Source organism: Eublepharis macularius, chromosome 2 (assembly GCF_028583425.1).
Source record: "Eublepharis macularius isolate TG4126 chromosome 2, MPM_Emac_v1.0, whole genome shotgun sequence".
Taxonomy (NCBI): domain Eukaryota; kingdom Metazoa; phylum Chordata; class Lepidosauria; order Squamata; family Eublepharidae; genus Eublepharis; species Eublepharis macularius.
Genome location: NC_072791.1, coordinates 8,580,497 through 8,607,714, shown reverse-complemented (window position 1 = coordinate 8,607,714; position 27,218 = coordinate 8,580,497). Strand labels below are relative to the sequence as shown.

General features: G+C 45.3%; 1 protein-coding gene and 1 long non-coding RNA gene across 2 annotated transcripts in view; one reads left to right on the top strand and one right to left on the bottom strand.

Annotated features, from left to right (window-relative positions):
* ARMH4 (armadillo like helical domain containing 4) overlaps positions 1-27,218 on the bottom strand; it is a 64,693-nt gene that overhangs the window by 16,183 nt on the left and 21,292 nt on the right. Inside the window, exon 4 of the mRNA XM_054972456.1 lies at positions 15,264-15,530. Within this exon, the coding sequence (XP_054828431.1) occupies positions 15,264-15,530 (267 nt within the window). The remainder of the gene's footprint in view (positions 1-15,263; positions 15,531-27,218) is intronic.
* LOC129324975 (uncharacterized) lies at positions 1,833-15,321 on the top strand. The gene is made up of 3 exons (XR_008596569.1): positions 1,833-1,870; positions 12,923-12,973; positions 15,268-15,321. It is a non-coding gene; the product is annotated as an uncharacterized LOC129324975 (long non-coding RNA).

Below are 27,218 nucleotides of genomic sequence, written 5' to 3'. Positions count from 1 at the left end.
ATGGTATATAAATCGAATGTTGTTGTTATTATTATTAGCTAAATTTATTGTTACCTTGAAACCCCTTATAGACTTTTTGTGGGAAACAGAAAGAAATGAACCGATCGTTTGTGCATTTGAAGATTAAGAGGCAAAAAAAATATTTAGAGGGAAAGGAGAACTATTTACTCCTGGTAATTTTGGAGTTAGTGTATAATATATAACACTTCTCTATCTTTCAGAGAAAATTGGTGTTTATTCCTATTTTTCTTTTTTCTTTATATCTATGTGCTGCCTTTTTTCCCTTTTTTCTTATCTTGTCAGGTAAAAGAAACCCACAAGGGAGTTAGGCCATGCAACTACAGGTATCGATGGCTGCTTCTCCAATTGCTCTGCCTTCTCCCAAATGTGCAATGGAGAAGGATGCTTGGTCCTTAACCTTTCTCTCCATTCACAGCTATTCCCCTAAACACCTACCCGTTCTCGCCCCCTCCAAGAGGTTGCACACAATGGTTGCCAATGCTGGATTGGGCCGATTCCTGGAGATTTGGGGGTGGATCCGACGGAGGGGAGGGTTTGAGAAAGAGAAGGACTTCACTGGGATGTATTCCGTATAGCCCACCCTCCAAAGCAGCCATTTTCTCCAAGGGAACTAATCATTGTAGTCTGGAAATCAGTTGTAATTCTGGGAGATTGTCAGTATGGGAACCTTATCCCACACTAGGATTGCCAGTCTCCTGCTGGGAGTGGGAGATTCCGCTCTTCCCCCTGCCCCTGCCCCATCTTACCTGGCCAGCGGGGGGGAGGGTGGACATGCCTCCCAGAGTGCGCTTCTGGGCTGCACAGGGTGCTCCCAGAGTTGAATCGGCCCTGATCGGGACCAGATTAGCCCAGACTGAGCACAAATTGGCCCAAATCAGGCTGGATCGGTACACTGTAGAGTGCTGGAGTGTTCCCGCACTCCACAACGGCCCAATCTGGGCTGAATCACCCCAAATCTGGGCTGAATTGATCCGGATCGTGGCCAAATCCGGCAGGATTGTGCCCGGATCAGGCCGCTGTGGAGCCAGGGAACACTTTCCACAGTAGCTCGATCCAGCCTGTTCCGAGCATGATTTAGCCTGGACCGGGCCTGAATCGGGCTGATTCAGCCCCCTGCGGAGCGCGGGAGTACTCCCAGCGTTGCCCTTGGCCCGTGTGATGATGTCATTTCCCAGAAGTGATGTCATTGTGTGGGCCAGGGGCACCCACCCAATTTGTGTGCATGACCTGGAGAAGACCAGGTAGGTGCCAGGCCTCCGATCTCCCGCCTGGGGGGTAGGGTGACCTGGCAACCCTTTTCCATACCCATCTTTGAGTATGGATCTAGAAGTCTGCATGGGATAAAAGGCGGTAGGAGGAGGGGGAGAAATCTTCTGGCAGAAAATGGGGGTGGGGGCAGCTTAAACGCATTCACGTCCTGCCCCATTGCAAATCATTCTCCCCCACAGATCTTTTGCAAAGGATAATTTAGCACTGGCTGTAATTCTAATGTATTATTTAGGTTCGAATCATTTGTCTAGTCTTTTTATTCTGTAGTAAGTTTAAGGGCGCCCAGCGAACAACTGTGGCAGGCAGAGGAAAACAAATAATGGCCATTTTTTAAGACTGTTAAGTCTAGGCTACGAAACGAGGAAGGGCATTTATCGTCCCCCCTTTTTTAAAAACCTATCCCTGCCAAATCATGGAGCCTTTCCAAAGGAGGTTGGATGGAGCTGTCAGGAGCTGTGAGGACTCGGTCTATTTATAGCAGAGCAACGAAGAAGGAATCAGGTGCTGTTGATCAAGCACTTTGCATCTCTGTACGAGGGACTGGAGATTGCAGTAATGTACAGCTTATCGAGAGTCAGAGGTGAGTAGCAAAGTAGCCAAATTGGCAGACGGCACCAAATAATTCACAGCTCATGGAGAGCCTGATACAATTTTGCAGCTATGTTTTTTTAGTGTAAAATATGTGCTATGTGCAATATGTGCTATGTTTTTTTAGCGTGCTTGCCCTTTCCCATATTTGGCCATTCACACACACAACTGTATGTATACCACGCGTACACTAAAGTCATTGGTTTGCCAGCCACTTTCCCAATTTTATTTCAACAGCCTCTGCCACTTCTGAGCATTCACTTTGCACCATTTTTAATCCATTGCTTGGTTTCTTTTTCCTTGATCTTATTGCCCGCTGCTTTCAGGACTCTTTAAAGCAGATCAGTTTCTACATTTTCAAAATAAATACAGTGTGCTTTTTGTGACAAATTAGGGTTTCCTCCTTTTGTGACAGGAAGGTTTGAGCCCCAGAACTCCTCAAAGACCAGGGCTTTTTTTCAGCTGGAACGTGGTGGAATGGAGTTCCCTCTTGAAAATGGTCACATGGCTGGTAGCCCCGCCCCCTGATCTCCAGACAGAGGGGAGTTTAGATTGCCCTCCGTGCTGTGGCGTGGAGGGCAATTTAAACTCCCCTCTGTCTGGAGATCAGGGGGCGGGGCCACTCGCCATGTGATCATTTTTGCTGAGGGCATTTTAAACTTTAAAAAAACTCCCCCCTTGTTCCAGCTGACTCAAAGTGATGTCATTGTGTGGTCCTGGGAGTGTGTGTGCACTTTGCGCATGCACATGTGGTACCAGGGGCACTACCTCCTGCCAAGAGTTGCCCCCTGTGCTGGCAACCCACTGAGTTACAACACCTCTTTTCCTAGAAAAAAAGCCCTGTCAAAGACTAACAAGATTTCCAGGGTACAAGCTTTTCAGAGTCAGGCACTGTTTGACTTGACTCTCAAAATCTTACACTCTGGAAATCTCGTTGGTCTTTAAGGTGCTACTGGGATCGAATCCTGCTGTTCTACTGCAGACCAACATGGCTACCCACCTGAAACTACCTCCTGCATAATGTGTGAAATGACCCTTAGGCTCTTTGCAAATTTTTTCAAATTGGAGATCCTTCAAGGTGGCAGCCCTAGCTGAGGCCGGCTGAACGGCAGATTTCATCACTTGGACTTCATCGGGGCTGTAAACGACCACCATGTTCAGTCTCATTATTTCACTGAACCCGGAGGGTGACGCAGATCAAATAAACCTCTATGTTTACATAGAGCACTGTCACTTTAAACACAATTTGGTATAACTTTAGTGAATGCACTTCCATATTGTTCTGTTATCCCCGGGTGGTGCTTCCGTTCTGTTTTCCAGTCTTTACCGGGGATTGCCTTTGCTTGTTACATTTAATTGGGGGGAGGTGGCAAAACCCTCAGGGATCGTCTGCCACGGGCAAGCAACCCAGGTAAGCACGCACAGGGAGCACACCCACTGGGGCGTGACAATGTCACTTCCCGAAGTGTCGTCATTGTGTCCGCTGCAAGCGTGCTCCCAAGCTTTGCCGGGGCCAATTTTGGCCCTAAATTTATTTATTTATTTTATGTATTAATTCGATTTTTAGCCCTCCCTCCCCGCGAACAGGCTTAGGGCGGGGTACAATAAAACACTGAATGAGCATTTAAAATATATAACATATATAAATAAGATTTAAAATACTAAAACATAAATATATAAATACCTAAAACAACTTATCAGATGGCGGCCCCCTCCAATTTCCCCAATCTGAACATAATCCAAGAAGAGTGGATGGGGGCCATAGTTGATCATATTCTGGTGACAGCACTTATGGGGGGCAGATGACTTTGTTGCCCCCCTTGCAGGAGACTAGAATTGGGCCAGAATTAAATGGGCCAGATTAGCCTTGTGCAAAACACAGGAACACACCTACTTCCGGCGCAATGACATCACTTCCTGGAAGTGACATCATCACACCTTTCTGGGAGCTCACACACGAGAAGATTTGAACAGGTAAGTTCAGGGTCCCCACACACTCACACACACACACACACCGAGAAGGTATAGGGACCTGAGAACTCTATCATACACACACGAACTACAAAATTTTAGGTTTTTGGGTTCATCCAACCAGACAATGTTGTGGATCCTGTACTGCATCTTCCAACGTATATTTATAATGCAGGTGGCAGGGGGAAATGAACAGGTTTGGACAGTTGCCAGTCTATCTTATCCTGCTCTTTCTCCCTGGAGCTCAGGGTAGCATTCATGGTTCGTCCTCACAACAGACTTCTGTATCCTCACAATTGACCTGCAAGGTCTTTATCCTCTTTATCCTCAAAACAGACCTGCAAGGTAGGCACTGCTGAGAAAGGGAGAATAACGCCCCCCAAATCAGGCTGCAGACCACTTGTTACACTGCTCTTGGGTTTGTTACCAGGCTGGGTTCACACATGTGGTTTGAGAACGTCTCGCTTCCCGGTTGCACAGAGGCCTGGTTAAGGGACCATGGCTCATGGACCCCAGGGACCATGGGGTCTTCAGGCTTCCTACCGTGCCATTTTCCCAACCTGAAATGGTTTTGCTGCACAGGTAGGGTTGCCAACCTCCACCTGGTGATCTCCCAGAATGACAACAGAGCCTCAGACTACGGAGGTCAGTTCCCCTGGAGAAAATGGCTGCCATGGTGGACTCTATGGCATTCTACCCTCCTGAGGTCCCTCCCCTCTCCAGACTGCATTCTTCCCAGGCTCCACCCCCAAATCTCCAGGAATTATCCAGCCCAAAATTGGCAAGCCTGTGGTCTCAATCTGAAGCAGGCTTGCACGTGTCTGAAAAGCATTTAATTCCCAGGCCACAAGTGTCATACCCGGGAAAGTATAAGGCATAGTGAGGCCTGAGTGAAGACTTGAACCGAGTTCCTAGGGTTCTAACCATGATATCACATGAAAGAGGCAGTTAATGCTTCCTCTCACAAATTCCTTATTTTGACAATAAAATCGAGCCCTCGGGAAGCCATTGATAAAGAAACAATAATAACAATAATAATAACATGTGATTTATATACCGCCCTTCAGGACAACTTAATGCCCACTCAGAGCTGTTTACAAAGTGTGTTATTGTTATTCCCATAACATTCACCTTGAGAGGTGAGTGGGGCTGAGAGAGCTCCGAGAGAGCTGTGACTGACCCAAGGCCACCCAGTTGGCTTCAAGCAGAATCCAAACTGGCTCTCCAGATTAGAGTCCTGCTGCTCTTAACCACTACACTAAACTGGCACTCAAACAGAACCCAACTGGGGGGAAATTGCCGATGGGAGATTTCTTTGGGGGAAACAACTCCGAAAAACTGGGATTTTTTTCCAAATAAAAAAGCCAATACTGTGGCCTCGATTCAAACCGCACACATGCTGCAATATCCCCTGGTTGCTTCTTCCTGTTAAAGTAACCATAGGCGTTCTGTATAATTTGGCCCTTAAGCACATCAGAGCTGTCAAGGTTTCTCTCTCCTGCGTGCGAGCCTTTAAAATATCTGTCACTAAACTGCACAGAAAAGCAATTATTATGCCACTCCTCCCCGAAATAGAAATACCGGTGCTTTGTAAACATGGTACAGTGCTAATGTGCCGCTTCCACCCATGCTGTAATTACAGTAGCAGCTATTCATTAAGATTTGAAAGGGATAACGGGGGATAATGAACCAGAAATGACTTTATACAACTGTGTTAAGGAAAAGGGCTGGGGAGGGGGGCAGGTAGAGACTCACTGCCATTCCAATTAGGTCTTCGGTAAAACTGAATTTCGTGCCTGAGAGAGGTCCCATAAGGAGATAGAGGAGCAGCAATTCTAGGAACTGTCATGTCTGTGGACAGTCGTGCCATGGTTGTCTGTTTGTTATATTTCTTGTGCTACAATATGCTAAAGCTATATTGCTTTATTACTAAATTGATGTGTAACTCTCTCTGATCATCTGTAACCATATTGCAGACGTTACTTCCTTAGGACCCAGAAAGGGCCTCTTCTGTTACCTTAGAGAAATTTGTGAGTCTCGTCTAGCTGCAACCTTGGTGTGTCTACATGCCAGCTTTCACTCCTTTTCCCAGATGCTGGGAATTATGTATTGGATACCTACTGCTTAGTCATAACTGAATGGGTTCTCACAGAACTCGTGTAGGCTTGCGTGCCAAAACCTTAACTGTCATTTAGAGCGCGGGAAAATCAACTATAGCATAGATTGCTTGGTTTGAATTGCCACTTCTGCCAAGCTCCATGATGGAGAATAGACCTGAACTGCAATGATCCTAATAAATCTGATTCTGCTGGAACCAATGTGTGTTCACTGTGGAGGGGCTTGAGGGGTCTACCTGCCAGGGACTGACAGGAATTCTAAAAATGAAGCTCTCTTCCCGCTCACCTTTAAATAGCAAATGCACAGACCTGATTTAGGAAGGCAGGGGACATTAAGCCGTCCACACACACACACACATACTTTTCCTGCCCTGAAATGGCCCGTCAATCTCAATCACTCCATCTGTTATGGCTGTCAAATTTTCAACCACACTCTGCGGCTCTGTATCAGACATGAGGGGTGGGTGGGCTTGACTTGCTAGTAGTGACAACTGTGCTATTTTGGGGCTATTATTGAGGGTCTCTCTACACGAGACATCTGACATGTGAAGAACAGGTGTCGGGAGATGCAATGGTAACCGGGAAAGGTAATTTAAAAAGACAGAGCCGGCAGCAGGGCAAAGGCTTTGCTGTACACTGGAGCTGTGTGAAGGGGCTGTGAAACGCCAGAAGGGAAACTTCAGCCAATTCTAACCTCTGCAGGTCCAAGCCTGGCTCTGAAAGGGGCTCCAGCCCATTTCCATTCCTCGCTGCCCTCTGGTTGTGATCCCACACCGTTTTAGTCTGGAGAGGGGAAATTGACAGAGCCTTCCGGGAAGCGAAGATAAATTGACAAACCCTCTGAGCAATCTCCGCTGGCTCTGTCTTTTTAAACTATGTTTTCCGACTAACATTGTGTCTCCCTACACTTGATCAACACATGCCAAGGTGCCTTGTGTAGAGAGACCCTCAGAAGCCAAGCAGAGTCAGCCCAGGGTAAGTACTTGGATGGGAGAATGCCAAGGAAGTCCAAGGTCGCTACTCAGAGGCAGGCAACAGCAAACCACCTCTGTTCAATCTCTCACCTTGAAAACCCTATGGAGTTGCTATAAGTCTACTGTGACTTGATGGCATTTTGCACACACATATTACTTGAGCCTTTTAACTGGCGAGAGAGAGAGAGAGAGAGAAAGAGAAAGAGAGAGAGAGAGAGAAAACCAGTTTGGTGTACTGGTTAAGAGCACGGGACTCTAATCATGAGAGCCGGGTTTGATTCCCCACTCCTCCACTTGAAGCCAGCTGGGTGACCTTGGGCTAGTCACAGCTCTCTGGAGCTTTCTCAGCGCCACCCACCTCACAGGGTGTTTTGTTGTGGGGATAATGGTAGCATACTTTGTAAACCGCTCTGAGTGGGCATTGTTGTCCTGAAGGGTGGTATATAAATCAAATGTTATTATTATTATCATTGTTATATATGGAAGCCCATTATTGTAATTCTGATTCCTTGAAAGCCAGTTTGGTGTAGTGGCTAAGAGCGGCAGGACTCTAATCTGGAGAAGCAGGTTGGATTCCCCACTCCTCCGCTTGAAGCCAGCTGGGTGACCTTGGCTCAGTCAGTCACAGCTCTCTCAGAGCTCTCTCAGCCCCACCCACCTCACAGAGTGATTGTTGTGGGGATAATAATAACATACTTTGTAATGCTCCGAGTGGGCATTAAGTTTTCCTGAAGGGCGATATATAAATCGAATGTTGCTGCTGCGGCTGCTAAAATCAGTTGGAGGGGGGAGTTTCACAGTTCCATATGGGACGCTGTTAGATTCTGCTACAAAATGGCTGCACAGAGAAAAGCTAATGAGTATTGAGAAATACAGCAGCCTGAATAACCCAGACTAGCTTGATCCCATCAGAGCCTGGAAGCTAAGCAGGGTCAGCCGTGGCTAGTATTTGGATGGGAGACCTCCAACAAAGACCAGGGTTGCTATGTGGAGGAGGGCAATGACAAACTGCATCTGCTCCTCTCATGACTTGAAAACCTCATGGTGGGGGTCATCATAAGTCACTTGTGACTTGACAGCACTTAACTAGGCCCTGACTTGGTTGGCCCAGGCTAGCCCGATCTGGTCAGACCTCAGAACCTGAACAGGGCTGGCCCTGTTAGTACTTGATGGGGAGACAAAAACCAATCCAATCCAAGAGCTAAGAGGATCTCTGCCCCAAACCCTCTGGAGAACACCAGGGCTGCCAGGCAGAGGGACGCTGTGGCAGACCACCTCTGCTGAACTCTGGTCTTGAAAACCCCGTAAGTGGTTGCCGCAAGTTAGATGCAGCTTGACGGCACTTAATTATTATTTAATGAGCTGGACGCTTCCGGCTCCGGCAATAATTCTTCGGATGCCTTTTTCAGCAAACTGCAATCGCACCAAAATAGCTGGCAAGTCCGTACAATGTGGCTCACGCTAGAAAACCATGTACATGATCATGGGGAGCCATTTAGCAGTGCGGTCTAACCTGGGTTAAGACTGGAGGAAGGGGAAGGGGGAACGGAGAATGAATCACTGCGGGTTAATAAACGTTCTCTCCAAGCCCATGTTGACAGCCGAGTCTCTCCAGCGCTTCTAAATTACGGATAGGTTAATGGAAAATAGTCCTTCGGAGGCCCTTTCTTATGCTTCTGAGATCAGACAGAACTTTGTTTTTTCTTTATCAAAAATCAAAGCTAAAAAGAGTATCCAGTAATATCCATGGTATTGATCCTCCTTTACTAATGAATACTGCTTTCAAAGGGGGTTTTTTTTGGAAGAGAACAGTTGCCTGAGGTTGGAAGCAATTATGCCATTACTGGAAGCAACAGCAATATTTATAGAGCAATCTTCTCCTAATAGATGCTCTTCTCTTTGGCCCCCAGAGCAAAAAAATATGATTTATTTGTTTACTAAAAGCCAGCGCTTCTGCAGGAGTTTTGATTTCCTTTGCCCTCAAGAAGCTACCCTCTACACCATCTTGAACATACACAACACAAAGAGGAAACTCTTTGTGGCAACTGAGGGGCAACTGAGGGGAGGGGTACTGCTGAAGAGCCTTCACACACAGGGTTGGAAGGGACCTCTAGGGTCATCTAGACCAACCCCTTGCACAATGCAGGGAATTCACCACTACCTCCCCCCCACACACACCCGTGACAGCCTCACCCATGCCCAGAAGATAGCAAAACACCATCAGGATCCCTAGCCAAAATGGATTGGGGGACATTGCTTTCGAATCCTAACCCAAAGTGGCGAGCGGCATTACCCAGGGCATGTAAAGAAGACTGTCACCTCACTGTAGTTTTTTTTTCTTTTCCCTGAGCAATGCTCCAGGCAGTCATTAAAAGCAGCCTTTTCTTTGGAGCAAAATAGTAAAAAGTCCAGTAGTTCCTTTAAGACTAACCAACTTTATTGTAGCATAAGCTTTCGAGAACCACAGCTCTCTTCATCGGATGCACTATCAGATGAAGACAGCTGTGGTTCTCGAAAGCTTACTCTTTCCGAGGGTTAATAGCCTGGGGGTGATCTTGGATGCCTCCCTGAAAATGGAGGCACAGGTCCCAGCGGTTGTCAGATCCTCTTTTTAACATCTGTGGCAGACCAGGCAACTTGTCCCTTACCTGTCAACCTGTGACTTAACTACAGTGATCCAAGCAACGGTCATCTCTAGGCTAGATTATTGTAACTCGCTGTACACAGGGCTGCCCTTAAGCCTGACCTGGAGATTACAGCTGGTACAAAATGCAGCGGAACGTGTCATTACGAGAGTGACAAATAAGGCGCATATAACACCGTTCTTATGCGAGCTGCATTGGTTGCCAGTGGAGTACCGGATCAGATTCAAGGTTCTGGTATAGACCTATAAGGCCCTGTGCGGACTGGGGCCAGCGTATCTATGGGACCGTCTCTCCCCATATATTCCCCAGAGGACACTCCGATCAGGGGACAAACAGCTGTTGGTGGTCCCTGGCCCCAAGGAGGCCCACCTAGCCTCGACTACAGCCAGGGCCTTTTCGGTCCTGGCTCCCACCTGGTGGAACGCTCTGTCTGCTGAGATCAGGGCCTGGCAGGATGTACTATCCTTCCGCCGGGCCTGCAAGACAGAGTTGTTCTGCCAGGCATATGGCTGAGGCTGGGCCTCCGCCAGCCTGAAAAAAGGGGTGCATAAAATCTTAACCCTCCCTGTGAAGGCTGTCCACCATCCTGTTTTAAATGTGTATTAATACACTTCACACTTGATCTTAGCCAAAAGGCCGAGAAGCCTTTTTTAATGATGTTTTAATGCAGATGAATTTTTATTGTATTTTAATATGTTGTTATCCGCCCTGAGCCTGCTTGCGGGGAGGGCAGAATAGAAATTTGAAATAAATAAATGAATAACGCTACAATAAAGTTGGTTAGTCTTAAAGGTGCTACTGGACTCTTTACTATTTTCCGACTACAGGCTAACACAGCTAACTCCTCTGGATCCTCTATTTCCTTTGGAGAAGACCCTGCTGGCCGCGAAGTATTAATAGCCAATTTCTCCCTTGGGTATCTCACAGACACTCTGCCAAATTGTTTCAACCCACAACTCTTGGAGGCAAGTGTAAACTGCATTCCAAGTGTTTGGAACAGCCCATTCATGCCTCCCCTTAAAAAGCAGACCATAATAAAATCAAAGATGAAGGGGGGCAGAACAGAGAATTCAAAGCGTGCCCTTTATCCATAACATAAACCTGGTTTCCTTCTGGCTTTGCCAGAGACGGTCGTAGTAATTCTGGCGCCCTGGGTGAAAGTCTAGGACGGGGTCACAGAATCATTGCCCCAAACCACTGCTAGGGCCAAGCAAGGGGGGCAGGGGGAAATGCTTTGATATAGGTATCGATTGATTGAACAAGGGCAAACTTGGCAATCAGTTTTCATACTGGCAAAGCATATTCTTTTTTCGGATATGTTCCTGCTGTACATCCTTGGAAAAGACAACTAAGATAAAGGCTGGAAGGATGCCCAGACAAATCTCTGTACAATTTAATCTCCTTTTAGAACAAACTTTGTTACATGCCTTTCAATGGGAAAATTTCTTCTAGGCTAAACACGGGCTTCTCAGGGCCAAGCTACACATGACGAATGACACTTGAACAGCAAGTGTATTCCTCCCTGTTCACTTGCCCTCCACTCAATCCACTTGCCGTTCAAGTGTCACTCGTCATGTGTAGCTTGGCCCTCAGACTACTGGAAATGACAAACCAAAGTGGGTTTTACATCACTGAGCCTCTATTAGATAGCCATGCCCCCCAAACCCTTATATCTGTCCTTATATCTTGGAGAGTCAGTTGTGTCTGAGGTATGAGGACAGATGGACTCACATTCTAGCTGTATGTGAAGAAGTGAGCTGTGACTCACGAAAGCATACACCCTACCATAACTTTTGTTAGTCTTACAGGTGCTACTAGACTCTTGCTCTTTTCTACTGCTACAGACAGACTAACACGGCTACCCATCTTGATCTGTCTCCAAAGACCCTTGAATCTCTCAGACACTTGTCGCATGAGAAAGTGCTTTGGTGAGATTCTTAAATTTGTATCGTATCTTATTTTTAGGGATGATGTGGGCTTATCTGCTTCTGATCTTTGACATAAGGAATTGTCTTTTGTATTGTATGATCTTTGTATATTGATCATTTTCTGATTGATTAGATTGATTTTTAATAAAAGTCTCAAACGGCAAAACTGAATGATCATTGGCTGGGATATATGGTTTTGACTTTACACCTGGAACAAATAAACTTTTGGGCCATTTTCACATGTCTTTACATCGCGCAGAACTCACAGAACGAGGGCGTCTTCATGGCGCGATTTCTGACGTCATTGTCCCAGATTCCGTGAGTTTTGCACGATGTAAAGATGTGTGAAAATGGCCCTGATTCCTCTTCAGGCTGTTTATCTGTAAGAAAGAGGCTGAAAAAGAGAACAGCCCTCTTCATACAACCCTGTGGTTTAGAGGTTCAGGCGTTGCCTTGACACAGACAAAGGTACTCTTGCAATTCTCCCTCCGCAGGTGAGATAACATGCTGCAACAGAGGTGACCCTTGCCCAATGCAGAGCAAGTGGGAGCTACTTCCAGTGCCAGAACCTGGCTGCCTGAGCCCTGGACAGGTTGAGTGCGAGCAGCGATTGCTATAGTCTGCCTCCCCCTTCCATGCCATTTTCAATTCTCCTCTGCTAGCGGAAGACTGCCTAGGTTTCCACCTAGCTGTTGTCATGTCTGTGCCTCATCCATGCCATGTTTGATGCCGACCTGTTGTTCTGAACCAATGTTTCATGCTATAACTTGATGTCATATTGCCAATGCCATAGCTGGTTTGCTTTCACAGGCTTATTGAAGCTGCAGGTGTCTTATCTAACGGACTGTAGACGCTCTCAGTGCTTCTGAGCTTGTACACTGCTCACTCCCATGCGCTGCTATGTTTCAACTTTGATCTGCTTTCTCAGTGTCTAGACTTGATAGTGCCAATATGTGAGACGTTCTCAGGACGGGTTCGCGCCAAAAGTCCTGTTTGGCTGATGGGAGGGGGAAGGAGTAAATGGGTGAGTTAAGGGGAAGGGTTTTCCCACGTGTTGCCATTCCTGTCAACCTGTTCTTACTGCTTAGTTGCTTACCTTGCTTCTGAGTAATTCTATGGACATATCTGTGGACATGATTGGATTCCTGAATAAAACCTTCTAACCAAGAGCCTGGATTCTTGCTGTGATGGCACAGGGGTCTGTCTGCCATAGCCTGTCATCCATAGCCTGACAGCTGTCAAGTTTCCTTTCTTAATCGGCTCCTGCAGTGTTTTTGAAAGAACAAGTCCCCCCCCTTAAAAGGACAGCACGTCCTATGCCATCACACACCTTTGAGCCCTTTCTTAGTTGGCCAGCTGGTGAGCAATAATCCAAACCTCCTTGCTTTTTGTTATCTGTTCTCTTTCAGACCTTTTGGATTTTATCCTCAAGATGCAAGCAGGGACCAGGAAGCACACAGGTGTCACATTGCAGAGATCGTGAAGCTGTAACTGACAAAAGGGTTGACCTGCCCAAGGCACGGTTTTGGTTTTTGGGACCATTCATCTCTGTCAGTCAAACAGGAGTAGCTAGGAAGGCGCCGTGAGCAAAATCTATACCCCCAGGATGCGCCACAAGCAGTCTAGGCCCTTGACAGCTTTACATTCCTTTAGGAATATAGATGCTCTTGGTTGTTAAACAGATAAGATCTAGCGGGGTCGGATCTATGCCGGATGCGCTCTTCGGTTAATTGAGCCGGATTGGCAAGCGCTTAAACGGCAATCCATTTAAAGCCCAATTAGAGGTGACACGCAGTCCCAACTACCTTTCCTCAAATGCTTTCTTTTCTGGTCGTTTGTTTTGTTTTCAGCCAGAAAGGCAAGGCGGCCTCCACACCGAGACAGGCTTGTGTGCATTCCTTGTTGCCGCTCTGCCTTCCACGTGATACGTTTTCTTGCAGCTTCTCGGCCACAGGCCCTGGCAGGAGCCACACCCCCTCGACCAGGCCACAAGGGCTTTATCCGTTCTTTTAAAAAAAATAGGACTTGAGTATCACTCTATTGATAGAACATTATATGCATGTTTCCACTGGTGTTATTTGCCTTCAGTTCAATGATGTTGGAAAGTGGGGTTTTTTTTCCTGGTTCCCTACGGTTGCCAACACCCAGGTGGGGCCAGGAGATCTCCCAGAATTACAACTGATCTTCAGACTACAGAGATCAGTTCATCCGGAGAAAATGGCTGCTTTGGAAGGTGGATATTATCGTATTACTAGAAACAAAGCCCATTGTGGGGGAAAATACAACGGGCTCTAGAAAGGGGATAGTGGACAGGCAGGTATTCCCTCCTCCTCTGTCACTGCTCCTGGCCAGTGGAGGGGGGTGGGCATTAACACCTGCTCCCAGCAATATGAAGGGGTGGTGGGCTTTGCTATGTGCTGCACGTCTGATGCAGGCTGGGTAAAGGGCGGCAGGCATTGCCACCTGCTCCACTCCTTGATTACAGCTGGGTGAAGGGGAGCAGGCATTGCTGCCTGCTCCAAGCCTGATCCCAGGTGGGTGAAGGGGGTGGGCATTGCCACCCGTTCCCTGCACGGTGAAGGGAGGAGTGAGCACTACCTCCTGCTCCTTGCCTGATCCCAACAGGTGAAGGCAGGCAATGGGCTTTGCTACGTGCTCCGCTAATGATCCCAACTGGGTGAAGAGGGTGCAGGCATTGCCACTTTCTCTTAAAATGTTTTCTGGAGCAATATGGTGAGTTACCTGGGCTTTCCTCTGCAGCAGCGCCCTCTGGTGGTGCACCAGGGTATAAAGTGAGTTGTCTGAAACACGCTAACTCAATTATATAGTAAGAAGATACCCCACTGATCCCTCCCCTCCCCAAAACTCTCCCTTCCCAGGATCTACACTCAAATTTCTAGAAATTTCCAAAGATGAAGTTGGCAAGCCTACCACAGCATCATGGCGCATTTCTGCACCTCATAGGTTTCCAATCTTTCTCCAATTTGCTTTGAAAAACATTGGCATTTTGGGAAAGATCCCAGAAAGCCTGGGTGGCTGCTGTGTGGGTGGGAAAGTTTGGATTTTCCTGGTTCCACTGACACAACAGCCATTTCCTCCACAGTAGCCATTTCTTCTTTCTACTACATAGGGCTTTTCTTTCCTTTTTTAAATCTGCAAGTTAATAGTGTTATATCAATATACCATTATACCCAAATATGCATCAGGGTCTCTGAATTCCCAGCATTCCTTTTTAAAAAAGGTAAATCTCTATCTGTTATCATTGAGGAGATATGCCTTTCCCCTTATATCTCCACAATGAAAGGAGCTAGAAACGTATACCCTCAATTTCTCTTCCATAGGCAGATTGTTTTTTTATTTTTAATTTTAATTCATTTATACCCTGCCTTTCTGCCCAATGGGGGCCCAAACCGGTTTACATCATTCTCTTCTCTTCTTTTTCTCCCTTACATCAAACCCTGTGAGGTAGGTTAGGCTGAGAATGTATAACTGACCCAAGGTCACCCAGCAAGCTTCCAAGGCAGAGCAGGGAATTGAACTGGGTCACCCAGATTCTAGTCTGTCACTCTAGCCACTACACAACACTGGCTCCCTAATCACACAGGTGACACTCTTTGCAATACACGGAATAGTCCTCAACCCCCCTGCAAGCATTCTAACTTCATAGCTACTATGGTAGTTTAAAGGAGTTAAGAGTACAAGCTTATGGGAGAATTGCCGTGAAACATTCACAGAATGAGTTTTGCTTACCTAGGCCCTGGTTCTGCCTTTCCCATTCAATGGCGCCTGGAACCTGATACGACACGCCCGAGAGCTCCCCAACTGGATCCTCCAAGCTTTCCAAAGGGTCCTGAGAAGTCTCTCCAGGGACTGTGAAACTGGACTGGCCAGCGTCTCCATCCAGGCTTTCGTCCGCCAAATTGCCATCCTTCTCATCCTCATCATCTTCCTCCTCGTCCTCCTCATCCGGTTCCTCTTCCTCCTCTTCCTCCTCCTCTTCCTCCTCCTCCTCTTCCTCTAGACAGAAAACCACCCAAGGCAATTTTGAGAAACATGCAGAGGTTTTCATCCTCCAGTACCATAAGAGTCCATGCCATAGCTCAGCTTCCTCTCCTGAATTGCTGCATGCTGTCTGTCTGTCTGTCTTCAATTTCTATTCTGCCCTCCCTAAACTGGCAGGCTCAGGGCGGATTACATTCTGTAAAACACACTAAAATGCTCACATTTTACAATTTTGAAACAGCAATATAAAACAGTACAATATAAATATTTTAAAGGTCCAAGAAGCAGCGCAGGAGTAATCAATTGATCAATCAGTGATTGACAATCAGTGATTATGACATTTATGGTCTGCCTTTCTCACTGAGACTCATGGCCTTCTGCAGAAGCAATAGAGCATCTACACAAGACTTTTTGCCACACTTTCCTCAGTCGTCCCCGTCCTCACCATTCCCAGCCCCGCCGCCATGTCACCAAAGGCCTTTAAACAAAATGATGGTTGTTATATCGCTATAGCGTTCCAACACTATAGCTCTATAGCCTCCCCTTGATTCTCCATGACGAATTTAAATCCAGCTGGCTTAAGGCCGTTTATAGTTATATTACAAAAATAGGTTTCTCTCCGCAAGTGCTCCTCCTAACTCAGGGGGCTGAACAAGCCAAAGGGTTAATTAAACAAAGAAGAGAAAACATAGAGCGCCAATTTGACCTCTCTAGTGCATCTAAAATGGGGGTGTTGGTAAATGATAAAGGTACTTTTCTTGAGCCAGCCAAGTATCTGGCCTCTGTGGAAGTAAATAATCTTAGAAGGGCATTTTCTTTGGCCAGGTGTTCTGCTTTTTGGTTGTTGAGGGTAGGTACAACAAAATCCCCTATGCAGAAAGGCTGTCTACACCCTTTGGGAGAGGTAGAGTCTGCAGAGCACATGTTCTTCAGTTGCCCATTTTATGGAGAGGCCCGTCTAAAAATTATTACTCCACTATTAGATAGGATTCCCAGTCATATAACTACAAATAAAGCAAAGCTCTGCTGGCTCTTAGCCGACAAAACCCACATGATCACAAGGCATGTAGTCAAATTTTGTACCTTAATTTTTAAACAGCGTGAAATGTATTTTAAAAGTTCTTTAAAACCAGATGGTTTTCTTTCTATTGATAAGTGGTTTGGTAACATAAGTTTTGTATATTGGTCTTGATACTGTAATAAATGATGATGATGATAGCGCTATAGCAACTACTTTTTTCAAAAAATAGAAAGATCTCTGGTGGAACAGAATGGATGGCAGCTACAAGGCGACAATGGCTAGAAAATGGCACTTTTGTGGGCAGCAGTTCAGAAAATCCACACTTTTGTCCCCACAGCATGGAAACATGTTTTGATGGCAATCTTTCCAAACCAGTTTTGTGAAACATCGCGGCAAAGCAGGGGGAAAGCAGGAAAGCACAGAAATGGGTAATAACATTGGGCGGATGCTCTAGAAAAGACCGCTCCAGTTTGTGAGCTAAAGTGGAACAAAAGAGCTACATGGAAACAGCCATGAGAGAGTGCCACAATTTATCACCTCTTGATGTTATCACTGCATATTCATGCACCACATTATGGAAAGTTCAGAAGACATAGAAATCTGCACCTGGACACACAAACATGCATGTTGGAAAGGTTGTCCCTGAATCTAACTCAGGCAGCGGTTTTGACAACGTTCTTTTTCCCTGAAGTTAATATTTTTGTACGTTTTCATCCCACTCTTTTTTGAAGCAGCTCAGACTAATGTGTGCACCCCATTCCCAGTTTTACCTTCACAACAACCCTGTGAGGTAGGTTAGAGTTAGCCAAAAGGTTTGGCTCAGGATAAGTAACAACGGAGTCTTAAGCAGAGTTGTACCCTTCTAAGCCTATTGACTTCAACGGTGTAAATCTGTGGAGGACTGCAATGCCAGTAATCTCCATGGCCGCGTGGGGACTTGAACCCAGGTCTTCCCTGTCCTATACAGACATTCTAGCAAATGTAACAAGGAAGAAAAAGGGGGTGTGGGGTGAAGTCCCCACAAACTCAACTCAAACGAGCAGGGGAACAAAATAGAGGGGTTAAGTCACAACCTAAAAATATATTTGGAAAATATTTATTATAAATGTGCACCAATGTAGATTAAAAACAAGTTTAAAACATAAGGCCTGAATGGCAGGCTACATGTTAAACTTGCTAAAACATCTCATGGTACAGATGACGCTACATTGCAACGACCAACACAAATAGATCAAGGTACAGTAAAAAAAAAACCAGACGCGTTTCGGCCCTACGTCCTTCCTCAGCGGTCAATTGTAAACAATTTATAATCAAACACACCCACACATCGAGAAACCAATCATGAAATGCTCCCCGTGTTTTATCTAGAGCTCTAGAATTGTGTGATAAAATACAATTATTGCAGTAGACCCAGGACTGCATTCACACAATGCTCTTCATTTATTGTTGTACTCTGAGGCTTTGTTTCCAATGTACCTTGAGACAGTCTAGCAAATATACCGCAATGGCATTCATACACCTTTGCGATTCCATTTTCTCCACTGTTTATAGTATACTTTGAGAGGCAGAGTGGTGCAGTGGTTAGTATCAGACTAGGATCTGGGAAGCTCAGGCTCGAATCCCCATTCTGCCACGGGCACCCTTGAGCCAGTCACTGATTCAAGGCAAGGCAGCAGCTTCATGTGTCCCCATATATTCATAACAAGAAAATGAAATCAAGGAGGTCCCTAACCTAGTTTAGTAGAATACACAAAAACCATAAGCAAACCAAAGCACTAGGGGTTCTTCCTCCAGGTACCTCGAAAAGCACAGATCGGAACCAAAGTCACCTCACTGTGCGGGCAGGATTCCAACCCTATAAGAATAGAAATGAGAAGGCCCAAGGGAAAAAACAGGAAAAAACTGATGGGGAAATGGGTTTTTTCCAGACATACCTTGCTTCTGATTTTCCTAATTGGAAAGGGGCAGGAGGGGGCTTTTTACTGAGTTTCCCCCCCAGTTTTTTCACACACTTCACTTGTGGAATCATGCATGAAATACGCAATAGTAAACTGCCTCTGCTCTTCAGTAGCCTTGAAACCCCTTTTAGGGGTCGCCGTAAGTCAGTTGCGACTGGACGGCACTAAAATTATTATTAGTGACCCACAAAAGACCAGTTCCAGGGGCGAGGAACTCTCCGAGCTTCTCTTGTCAGAGTCCGGTTCGCTGGATATCAAACCCTCGGGGTTCTGCTTCCTTTCACCCGATTGGTGTGGCCTTTCTCCACCTTCCCGCAAGCGATGAGGCTCCAGTACAGAGTTCATTATAATGCTCAAGAGAAATAGGCTTAGCAGTTATTCAGCATTCAAGTATGTTAGCCTGCTCTATGAGGACACGGCCAACGTCATTTTAACAAAACTGAACACATGAAGCTACTTTGTCGAATTAGATTGTCTAGGGTGTTTTGGCTTATGTAGTTTCCCTATTGATGCTGTGGTTGCACAGCGGCTACAGTGCAGAGGTAACAGGGCTTCTGCATAGCAGGTTTTATTTTTCAAATCTGCATTTTAATAGCATTATACTCTGTGTGTGTGTTATGTGCCATCAAGTCACCTCCGACCTAAGGCGACCTTCTGAAGGAAAGACCTCCAAAACGTCCTATCATTAACAGACTTGCTCCGATCCTGCAATCTGGAGGACGTGGCTTCTTTTATTGAGTCCAGCCCTCGCATTTTAGGTCTTCCTCTTTTCCTACTGCCTTCCACTTTTCCTAGCATTATTGACTTTTCCAGAGAATCTTGCCTTCTCATGATGTGACCAAAGTACAATAGCCTGAGTTTTGTCATTTTAGCTTCTAGGGAGGATTCAGGCTTGATTTGATCTAGGACCCAATTATTTGTCTTTTTGGTTGTCCATGAGATCTGCAAAATTCTCTTCCAGCGCCACATTTCAAATGAATCAATTTTCTTCCTGTCAGCTTTCTTCACCATCCAACGTTCACATCCATACTTAGTAATGGGGAATACCATAGTTTGGATTATCTTGATCTTGGTCCCCAGAGAGACATCTTTATCTTTAAGGATCTTTTCTAGCTCCCTCACAGCTGCTCTTCCAAGTCTCAATCTTCTTCTGATTTCTCATTATACCAAAAATATGCATCAGATTCTCTGATCAGTTCCAACTAATCTCCAAACTATACGGATCAATTCCCCTGGAGACTACGGCAGCTTTGGAGGGTGGACTCCGTGACATCACATCCCTGTTAAGATCTCTTGCCTCCCCAAACTCCACCCTCCCCAGTCTCTTATTTATTATTTATTTATTCAATTTGTATACCGCTTCTCTTCAGTTAAGATCTCAAAGCGGTTCACAACCATTACAATGGTTGAAAGCAACACACAAAATACATATAAATATTCAATCAAATCACAACAAATGACGCCTTTTAATTTTTTGCTGTTTTGTGATCTATTCTTGTTTAAGGTGTTTTTAAATGTGTATGGTCTAGTATTGGTGTGACCCACCCTGAGCCTGCTTGTGGGAAGAACGAGAGACAAATGGAATTAATTAATTAATTAATTAAATGAATGAATGAATGAATGAATGAATGAATGAATGAATCAGCCTAATACGAATATTACAAATTCCTGCCCCAAATCTCCAGGCGTTTCCTGACCACAGTGCAAAAGTGGCAATAGCAGATACGACAATTAAGAGGACTTGTATTCATCAGGAAACGGGTTGCCCCAAGCACCGTACAGATCATACAGTCCTTTCTGCCCCTGTTAATGTGTGGAATGACCTGAGCCCGGCTTGCAAAACCCCGCACAAATTCTAGCTGTTAAATATTGCAATATTTTTAAAAATAGGAAACACTGCCACCTCTCAGTTGCCAGGGGGCAATGCACCCTTTGAGAAATCTGGGAGCTTATTACCAATATCCAGATAACGCAGCGTACTTCTTAAGAGAAGTTGATTCTGGGCTTCCCCCACTCCTGTATATTAAGGGCAGGGCCAACGTTAAGAATCGTGGCACTGCTTAACTGGCATTCTGGGAAACCTTTGTCAAGAGGGGCAGGAATGTCAGTTGGAAAACACACCAGCTATCTCCTCTACACTATGGGACAGCGGCAGTGAGAAAAGTGGGTTTACTAATCCGGAGCAATAAACACCAACTGGTGGTGGGTTCTAAAAACTCACTGATAACACAGAGGCAGCACATGGGAAGCTATACAACTCTGTCCCCTGTTTAGGTTTGCCAGTCTCCAGGTGGTCAAAAGCAATTTCTAATGAACACACCATATACAATACTATGAGCCCCAAAAGCTTAGTGCAATAAATACTAATTTCTATACATAAATATTTTAACTTCTTACCTGCAAAATTTATTTCCAGTGATTGAATATTTATGTATAGAAATTAGTATTTATTGCACTAAGCCTTTTGGGCTCATAGTATTGTATATGGTGTGTTCATTAGAAATTGGTGTATTGTGTTGACTTGAGCTACCTCTTGAGCTCTTCCCAAAAAGTTCTTTTGCAATACATTGTGTACATATGAATTGTATTTGCTATATTTATTGTACTTATTGTGAGCATATTTGAGCACTTTCAGCACTTTAAATTTTTCAGATTGACATTTTTGTACTGTGGTTTTCTCTGTAGTCTGGAGATCAGTTGTAATTCCAAATATCCAGGATCCACCTGGAAATTGGCAACCCTAACATTAATATAATAAAAGCATGCATTTTCAAGTACAGTTCAAGGTAATAGTGCCGGTACGGTATACTGATTACAATGTTGGGAAACCTGGGTTCAAATCTCTACTGCGCCATGAGAGCTTGCTGCGAAATTTTGGGCTCGTCACTCACAGGCCTAACCTTCCTCACAGGGTCGTTGTGAAGATAAAATGAAGGACATTGTGAGTGAAAAGGTGTTGATGTAGGGTTAACTCTGGGTCAGGAAACTCTTGGAGGTTTGGGAGTGGAGTCTGAGGTCAGCAGTGTTTGGAGTAGGGAGGGACCTCGGTCAGATATAATACAATAAAATCTATAATGCCCCCCTCTAAAACAGCCAATTCATCCGGGGAACTGATCTCTGTAGTCTGGAAATCAATTGTAATTTTGGGAGATATCCAGACCCCACATTGTGGCCGTTTCCACACGGCTTACCTTGTTCCGGAAAACAGTGAACAGCTGTTATTGCGTCTTCTCACGTGATTTCGTGCGAGATTTCGCTGTTTTCCGGAACAAGGTAAGCCGTGTGGAAACGGCCTTCGTTTGGCAATCCTGTTTCGTCAGAATGCCCTCTTCACACACATTCATGGAGACACTTCATTATTTTCATTGTGGCATCAAGTTAAGACCTGTTCGGACTCTCCGAGGCTTTCAGGAACGACTATTTAACCGGGTACCCTCTGATCTTTATCAGACATTGTTACTTTTCTGCTACTTTTATTTCCTGTTTGTTTGTAATTATCCCCATTTCTAATTGTGCTGCATTGTATGACCCTTGGCAGGCTTTTAAAAATGGAAATCCGGCTTCTAAATTCCTAAGTAAATAAGGTACTAAAAATAATTTTAATCCCCAGATATTGGCTGTGGAATTATTCATGGAATGATTATTATTTGCCTGAGGGTAGAAAAAAAAATCCCTGAGGCAGCAAACAAAATATAAGTTCCAATGCAAATTTAAAAAAACAAATGATCAAAAATGATCTCGCCAAAAAAACCACAGCAATGAAAACTCGTCAAATTGTAGAACATAGCCAAGCCACCAACCTAGCGGTCACTGAGCCAGCATGGTGTAGCAGTTACACCAGGGAGACCCAAGTTTAAATCCCCACTTGCCATGAAATGTAGAACTGATTCACATGTTACAAAGCCCATGTAACATAGCCGCCACACAGATTTTGGGTCAGACATGCTCCAGGAGTTCCATACAGGAATTCCCAGATGTGTGTGGGCTAGAGACAGGCATGGACCGGAGCTGTTCCGCCAGGCATATGGTTGATGCCGGGCGGTGCCCCCTAGCCGGGGGAGCACAGTATATGCCCTCCCCACTAGTGACACCTCCCTCTCTCATACGTCCCTGGCAAAATACTCTGGAGATGGCTAAATAGGGGGTCATCTGGATTATGTGCTGCTGTGTTTACATACATACATACACATATACAGGGCTTTTATTCTGGGGAAAGAGGTGGTGGAACTCAGTGATGGAACTCAGGACCGCACAATGACGTCACTTTGGGTCAGCTGGAACAAAGGGGGAGTTTTTTAAAGTTTAAATCGCCCTTGGCGAAAATGGTCACATGGCCAGTGGCCCCACCCCTTGATCTTCAGACAGAGGGGAGTTTAGACTGTCCTCTGTGCCAGTGGCACAGAGGGCAATCTAAACTCCCGTCTATCTGGAGATCGGGGGGCGGGGCCACTGGCCATGTGACCATTTTCAAGAGGTGCCGGAACTCCATTCCACCGCGTTCCAGCTGAAAAAAGCCCTGCACATATATATGTGTGTGTGTGTGTGTGAATATGTTTACATGTATTTTAATCTACGTATTAGGATGTTTTATGATTTTAAATTGTATATATGATGAAGTATGTTTTTAAACTTGGTTGTGATCCGCCCTGAGCCTGCTGATGTGGGGAGGGCGGAATATAAATTAAATTAAAAAAAAAAATACAAACTGACGTTCGTCACGAACCGGGAGGTTTGTGGTTCGTGAACCAGTGGTTCATGGGAGCTCATTTCTCACGAACCATGACGAATTTTAGCCTGGTTCATTTGGTTCATATTTCAGTTTGTCACTGCAGACAGCCTGGTGCCAATCAATTAGTTTCCTAGGCAATGGGGGATGGGCTCTATGCAGACCTTCTGCTGACCCAGAAGTGACGTTTTCACAAACCAAACAAACAGGTTCATGAACTGGGGCAAGTTCGTGAAAGTTCGTGGTTCGTGAAACGCAACGAACCATGAACCACATGGCTCGGAATTTTCCCAGTTTGTGCCCATCTCTAGTGTGGGCCTGATTCTGGCCAGGGCTGCACCGCATTAGGAGAAGGGTCTATTTGCCCCATGGAATAAACTGTTTGTACCTATAAGTTTTTCCCAAAGGAATACAGCAGCTTTCCTGAGTCAGGAAAATGAAGCGTGGACATGGGGGCATTGAGCCTGAAGCACTGCGTTTGCACTCCAGCTTGTTTTTTTAGCTGCATGTGTGGGTTTTCCCCTTCCTTTGCAAGGGGTACGATTTACTGGTCAATGCTATCATCTTCAAGTTTTCTCTAGTGGTCTGAAAACCGTGGGGTCTGCCGCTCCAAACAAAATCAGGAAGATTAAACAAAAAGAGAAAGAAAAGTCCTTACACAGTACAATAGAATAATTAATATCCTTAGTGTGGTTTGTGATCTTCAGATCTTGATGATTTTTGTAAAGTTTGAGTGTCAGGCAGGAAACCGGGAATACGGAGCGAGTCAAGCCAAACCCGAATTTTTGCTGCCTGCAACCTCATTTGCATTTTTAATGACACTGCAGAGAATCAGCAGCCTGTGCTTTTTTTGTAACGCGTTTTGTAATTAGGGAGTAGCTGTCTTAATTGTAAACCTCTGCTTCCATTCATCTCTAATATCACCTTTTCAAATTTAATTTGGGTTCAGAGAAGAAACTGGGGGAAAAAATAAAGGAAAACCACAGACCCCACAGCCATTCAGAATTACTGTTTTTAAAAGGTTTTTAGCCAGTGAAAGTAACGGGGAGATGCATGTAAAGCAAAACGTAGATTGATCCGGAGCATCGACTTCTAGTCCTCAGTGTGGAAAGCTGTTTTTTTCCCTTTGGAATACAGCGAAGCAAAAACGAAATTTGTCAGTTACTCCAATTCAGTGTGAAAAACGGAAGTATATTAAGCATTGTTGCAACTAAACAGGAGTTGTAATTAGATCTGCAATAGTCTCTGGTACTAATTCATTGAAATTTCATTTATGCATTTTTCTCCTGTGGATATGAATAACAATCCAGGGATATGGCATTTCTGATCAGGGAAGTGCACGGGGGAAGCATATAACCCTCTCTTCCCCCGCACCCTGGACCATTCCAGATTCCTGATCCTCGAAGTTCAAATCACATGTTTAGAGTTCAGAGCACAGAACTCCAGCACCATGTTCAGTCTGACCCATGGTTATATATTTTATTTACTTCATTTCAACCCCGCTTTTCTCCCAAATGAGGGCCCAAAGAGGCGTACCACATTTTCTCCTTTTCCATTTTATTCGCACAACACACCTGCGAGGTAGGCTATGCTGAGAGCATGTGAATGTTCCATGGTCACCCAGCGAGCTTCCATGGCAGAGGGGGGATTCGAACCTGCATGTAACTGCTACACCAGACCAGCTCTCTTCAGTGCAGCAAGTTTGGAACCCAAGTGCATGCATATCTCTTTAATATTTTGTAAACTGAACCCGCCAAACTCCTTAAGGACAAGATGTCCAGTGTATTGTCGAAGGTTTTCACGGCCGTATTGTCGAAGGCTTTTCACTGTGACAGTGAGAGATCTCTGTCTTTCAGTGCTACACCTCTGAAGATGCCAGCCACAGCTGCTGGCGAAACGTCAGGAACTACAATGCCAAGACCACGGCTATACAGCCCGGAAAACCCACAACAACCAAGATGTCCAGTGGTTCATTTCAACAGTGAGGCAGAGAGAGGCTGCTTTAGCAAGCCACTACCAAACCCAGTGACTTCCCAACATCTCATTCCAAACATTCCACTTCCTGCCGCTGTGCCGATTAGCCGTATCCGCATGCCCGCAGTGGTAGCACGCTCAGCAAAGGAGTATTTGATTTGAGATGTCTTTGCACATCCACAAGAACAGAACACGATCTTGCTGTCAGCTGGCTGTAGTCGCCTGGAAGATACCAGTTCTGAGAACGAACCGTGTTCAGTTGCCTACGAGCAGCTTTAATTATAACACGACAAATGGGATGTGTTATATAAAAAGGAATTAAAAGTAGCAGAAGCTAAAATGAAAAAACTGAGGCTATCGTACTTTGGTCACATCATGAGAAGATAAGACTCGCTAGGGAAAGCGGAAGGCAGTAGGAAAAGAGGCCGACCCAAAATGAGAGCCTTTTTTGCATGGGCGGTTTTTGCCATGTTTGGACCCGTATCTGTTCAGGTTTTCTTCCAAATTCCAGACAATTAACTCCCCCTTCAGGTTTCGATGTGGTGTTTCAAGGATTCTCTTCTGATCTTTCTCCCCGCGTTAGAAAAAACGCAGGCAGAAAACTAGGAAGAGAAAACTTGAAACGTCACATTGAAATCTGAAGTGGGAGTTAATTGTCCAGAATTCGGAAGAAAACACGAAGATGTATGGAGCCAAATGCGGCAAAAATCACCCGCGCAAAAAAGACCAAGATGGCTTGACTCAATAAAGGAACTCAAGTCTTCCAGTCTGGAAGATCTGAGCAAGTCTTTTCATGATCGGATGTTTTGGAAGTCTTTCATTCATAGGGTCGCCATGGGTCAGAGGCGACATGATGGCACATCACACACACATAAAAGGAGCAGGCATGCTGCTTGCTCTGAAAAGTTGTTCCAGATTCAAAGAACAAACAGGAAACAAGCTGGCTTTTTTTATTGTTAAGGAAAGCATCTTTGCCGTTTCATATTCCCTCCTCTCTCTACCCCCTAATTTAAAACCCATCATTCATCAGGGTGAGTGACAATGTCTATAAAACCAAAGCAGTTAAAAATATTACAAAACCAAAGCTCAGAGCAGCCCAGTGCCCACTTGGAAATCCTGGGTTCCAGTTTCACGGGCAGGAATTCATATTAAGTGCCATCTTAAGTTTCTTTTAAAAAATATTTCATAGAGTTCCACCAATGAGACAGCAGTCAAGGAGCAGAACAGCGAGGTACCTGCCAGGGCCCAAAGCAGGAGTGGGCCCACCAATGACCAGATATTTGGCCAAGCCACTTCCCCAAGGGAATGGGCAATCATCTCGATGGACTGATGTAGAGTTGCTCGCACGAGGCTAGAGCATTTTCAGTGATGCCTCTAGGACAATCTCCCATTTTCTGAAAGGACAGGTGCCCAGCAGAGGAAGTGGGGAGTGGCTCTCTCGTGTAAGAGTTCCACTCCACCTTCTGTAGGCAGCAAGCACCCAGGAAATGGGAGAGTGGGAGTTGCAGCGAATAATGTGAAGTAACGTCACATCACCCTCCCCCGTGACACTCTAGGATTTGGACAAAACTCTATGGTAAAACCCACCAGGAAATGGCAAATACTCTCAACGGCCCCTATGGCATCACAGAGAGAGTAGAAGAGCAACTGTCTTGAAGGAGTGCCTTCTCCCATATTGTCCAGCCCATCAGCTAAGTTCTGCCTCCCAAGTCACGTTCTCTGTGCCCCCACCTTCAGAGACAGGGCTTTTCAGTGGTGGCACCCCACCTAAGGAATGCCTTTCCCCTCTGTTGCTCTCTTAAGCACCAGGCCAAAATCTGTTTACCCCAGGGTTTTAATGAAGGAGATGATCTTTTACAGTGTGTGTTTTAATCTGAAAAGTGTTACTTATCTTAAGCTTCTCAGTTATCTGTGAATTCAGTGCTCTGCTTGGCTTTTTTAATGTTGGGAGTGGTGGTTTTTTGTCAATGTTTTAATGTTTTTATGATATTTTATTTTATAAGCTGTCTTGTGTAGGTTTCCTG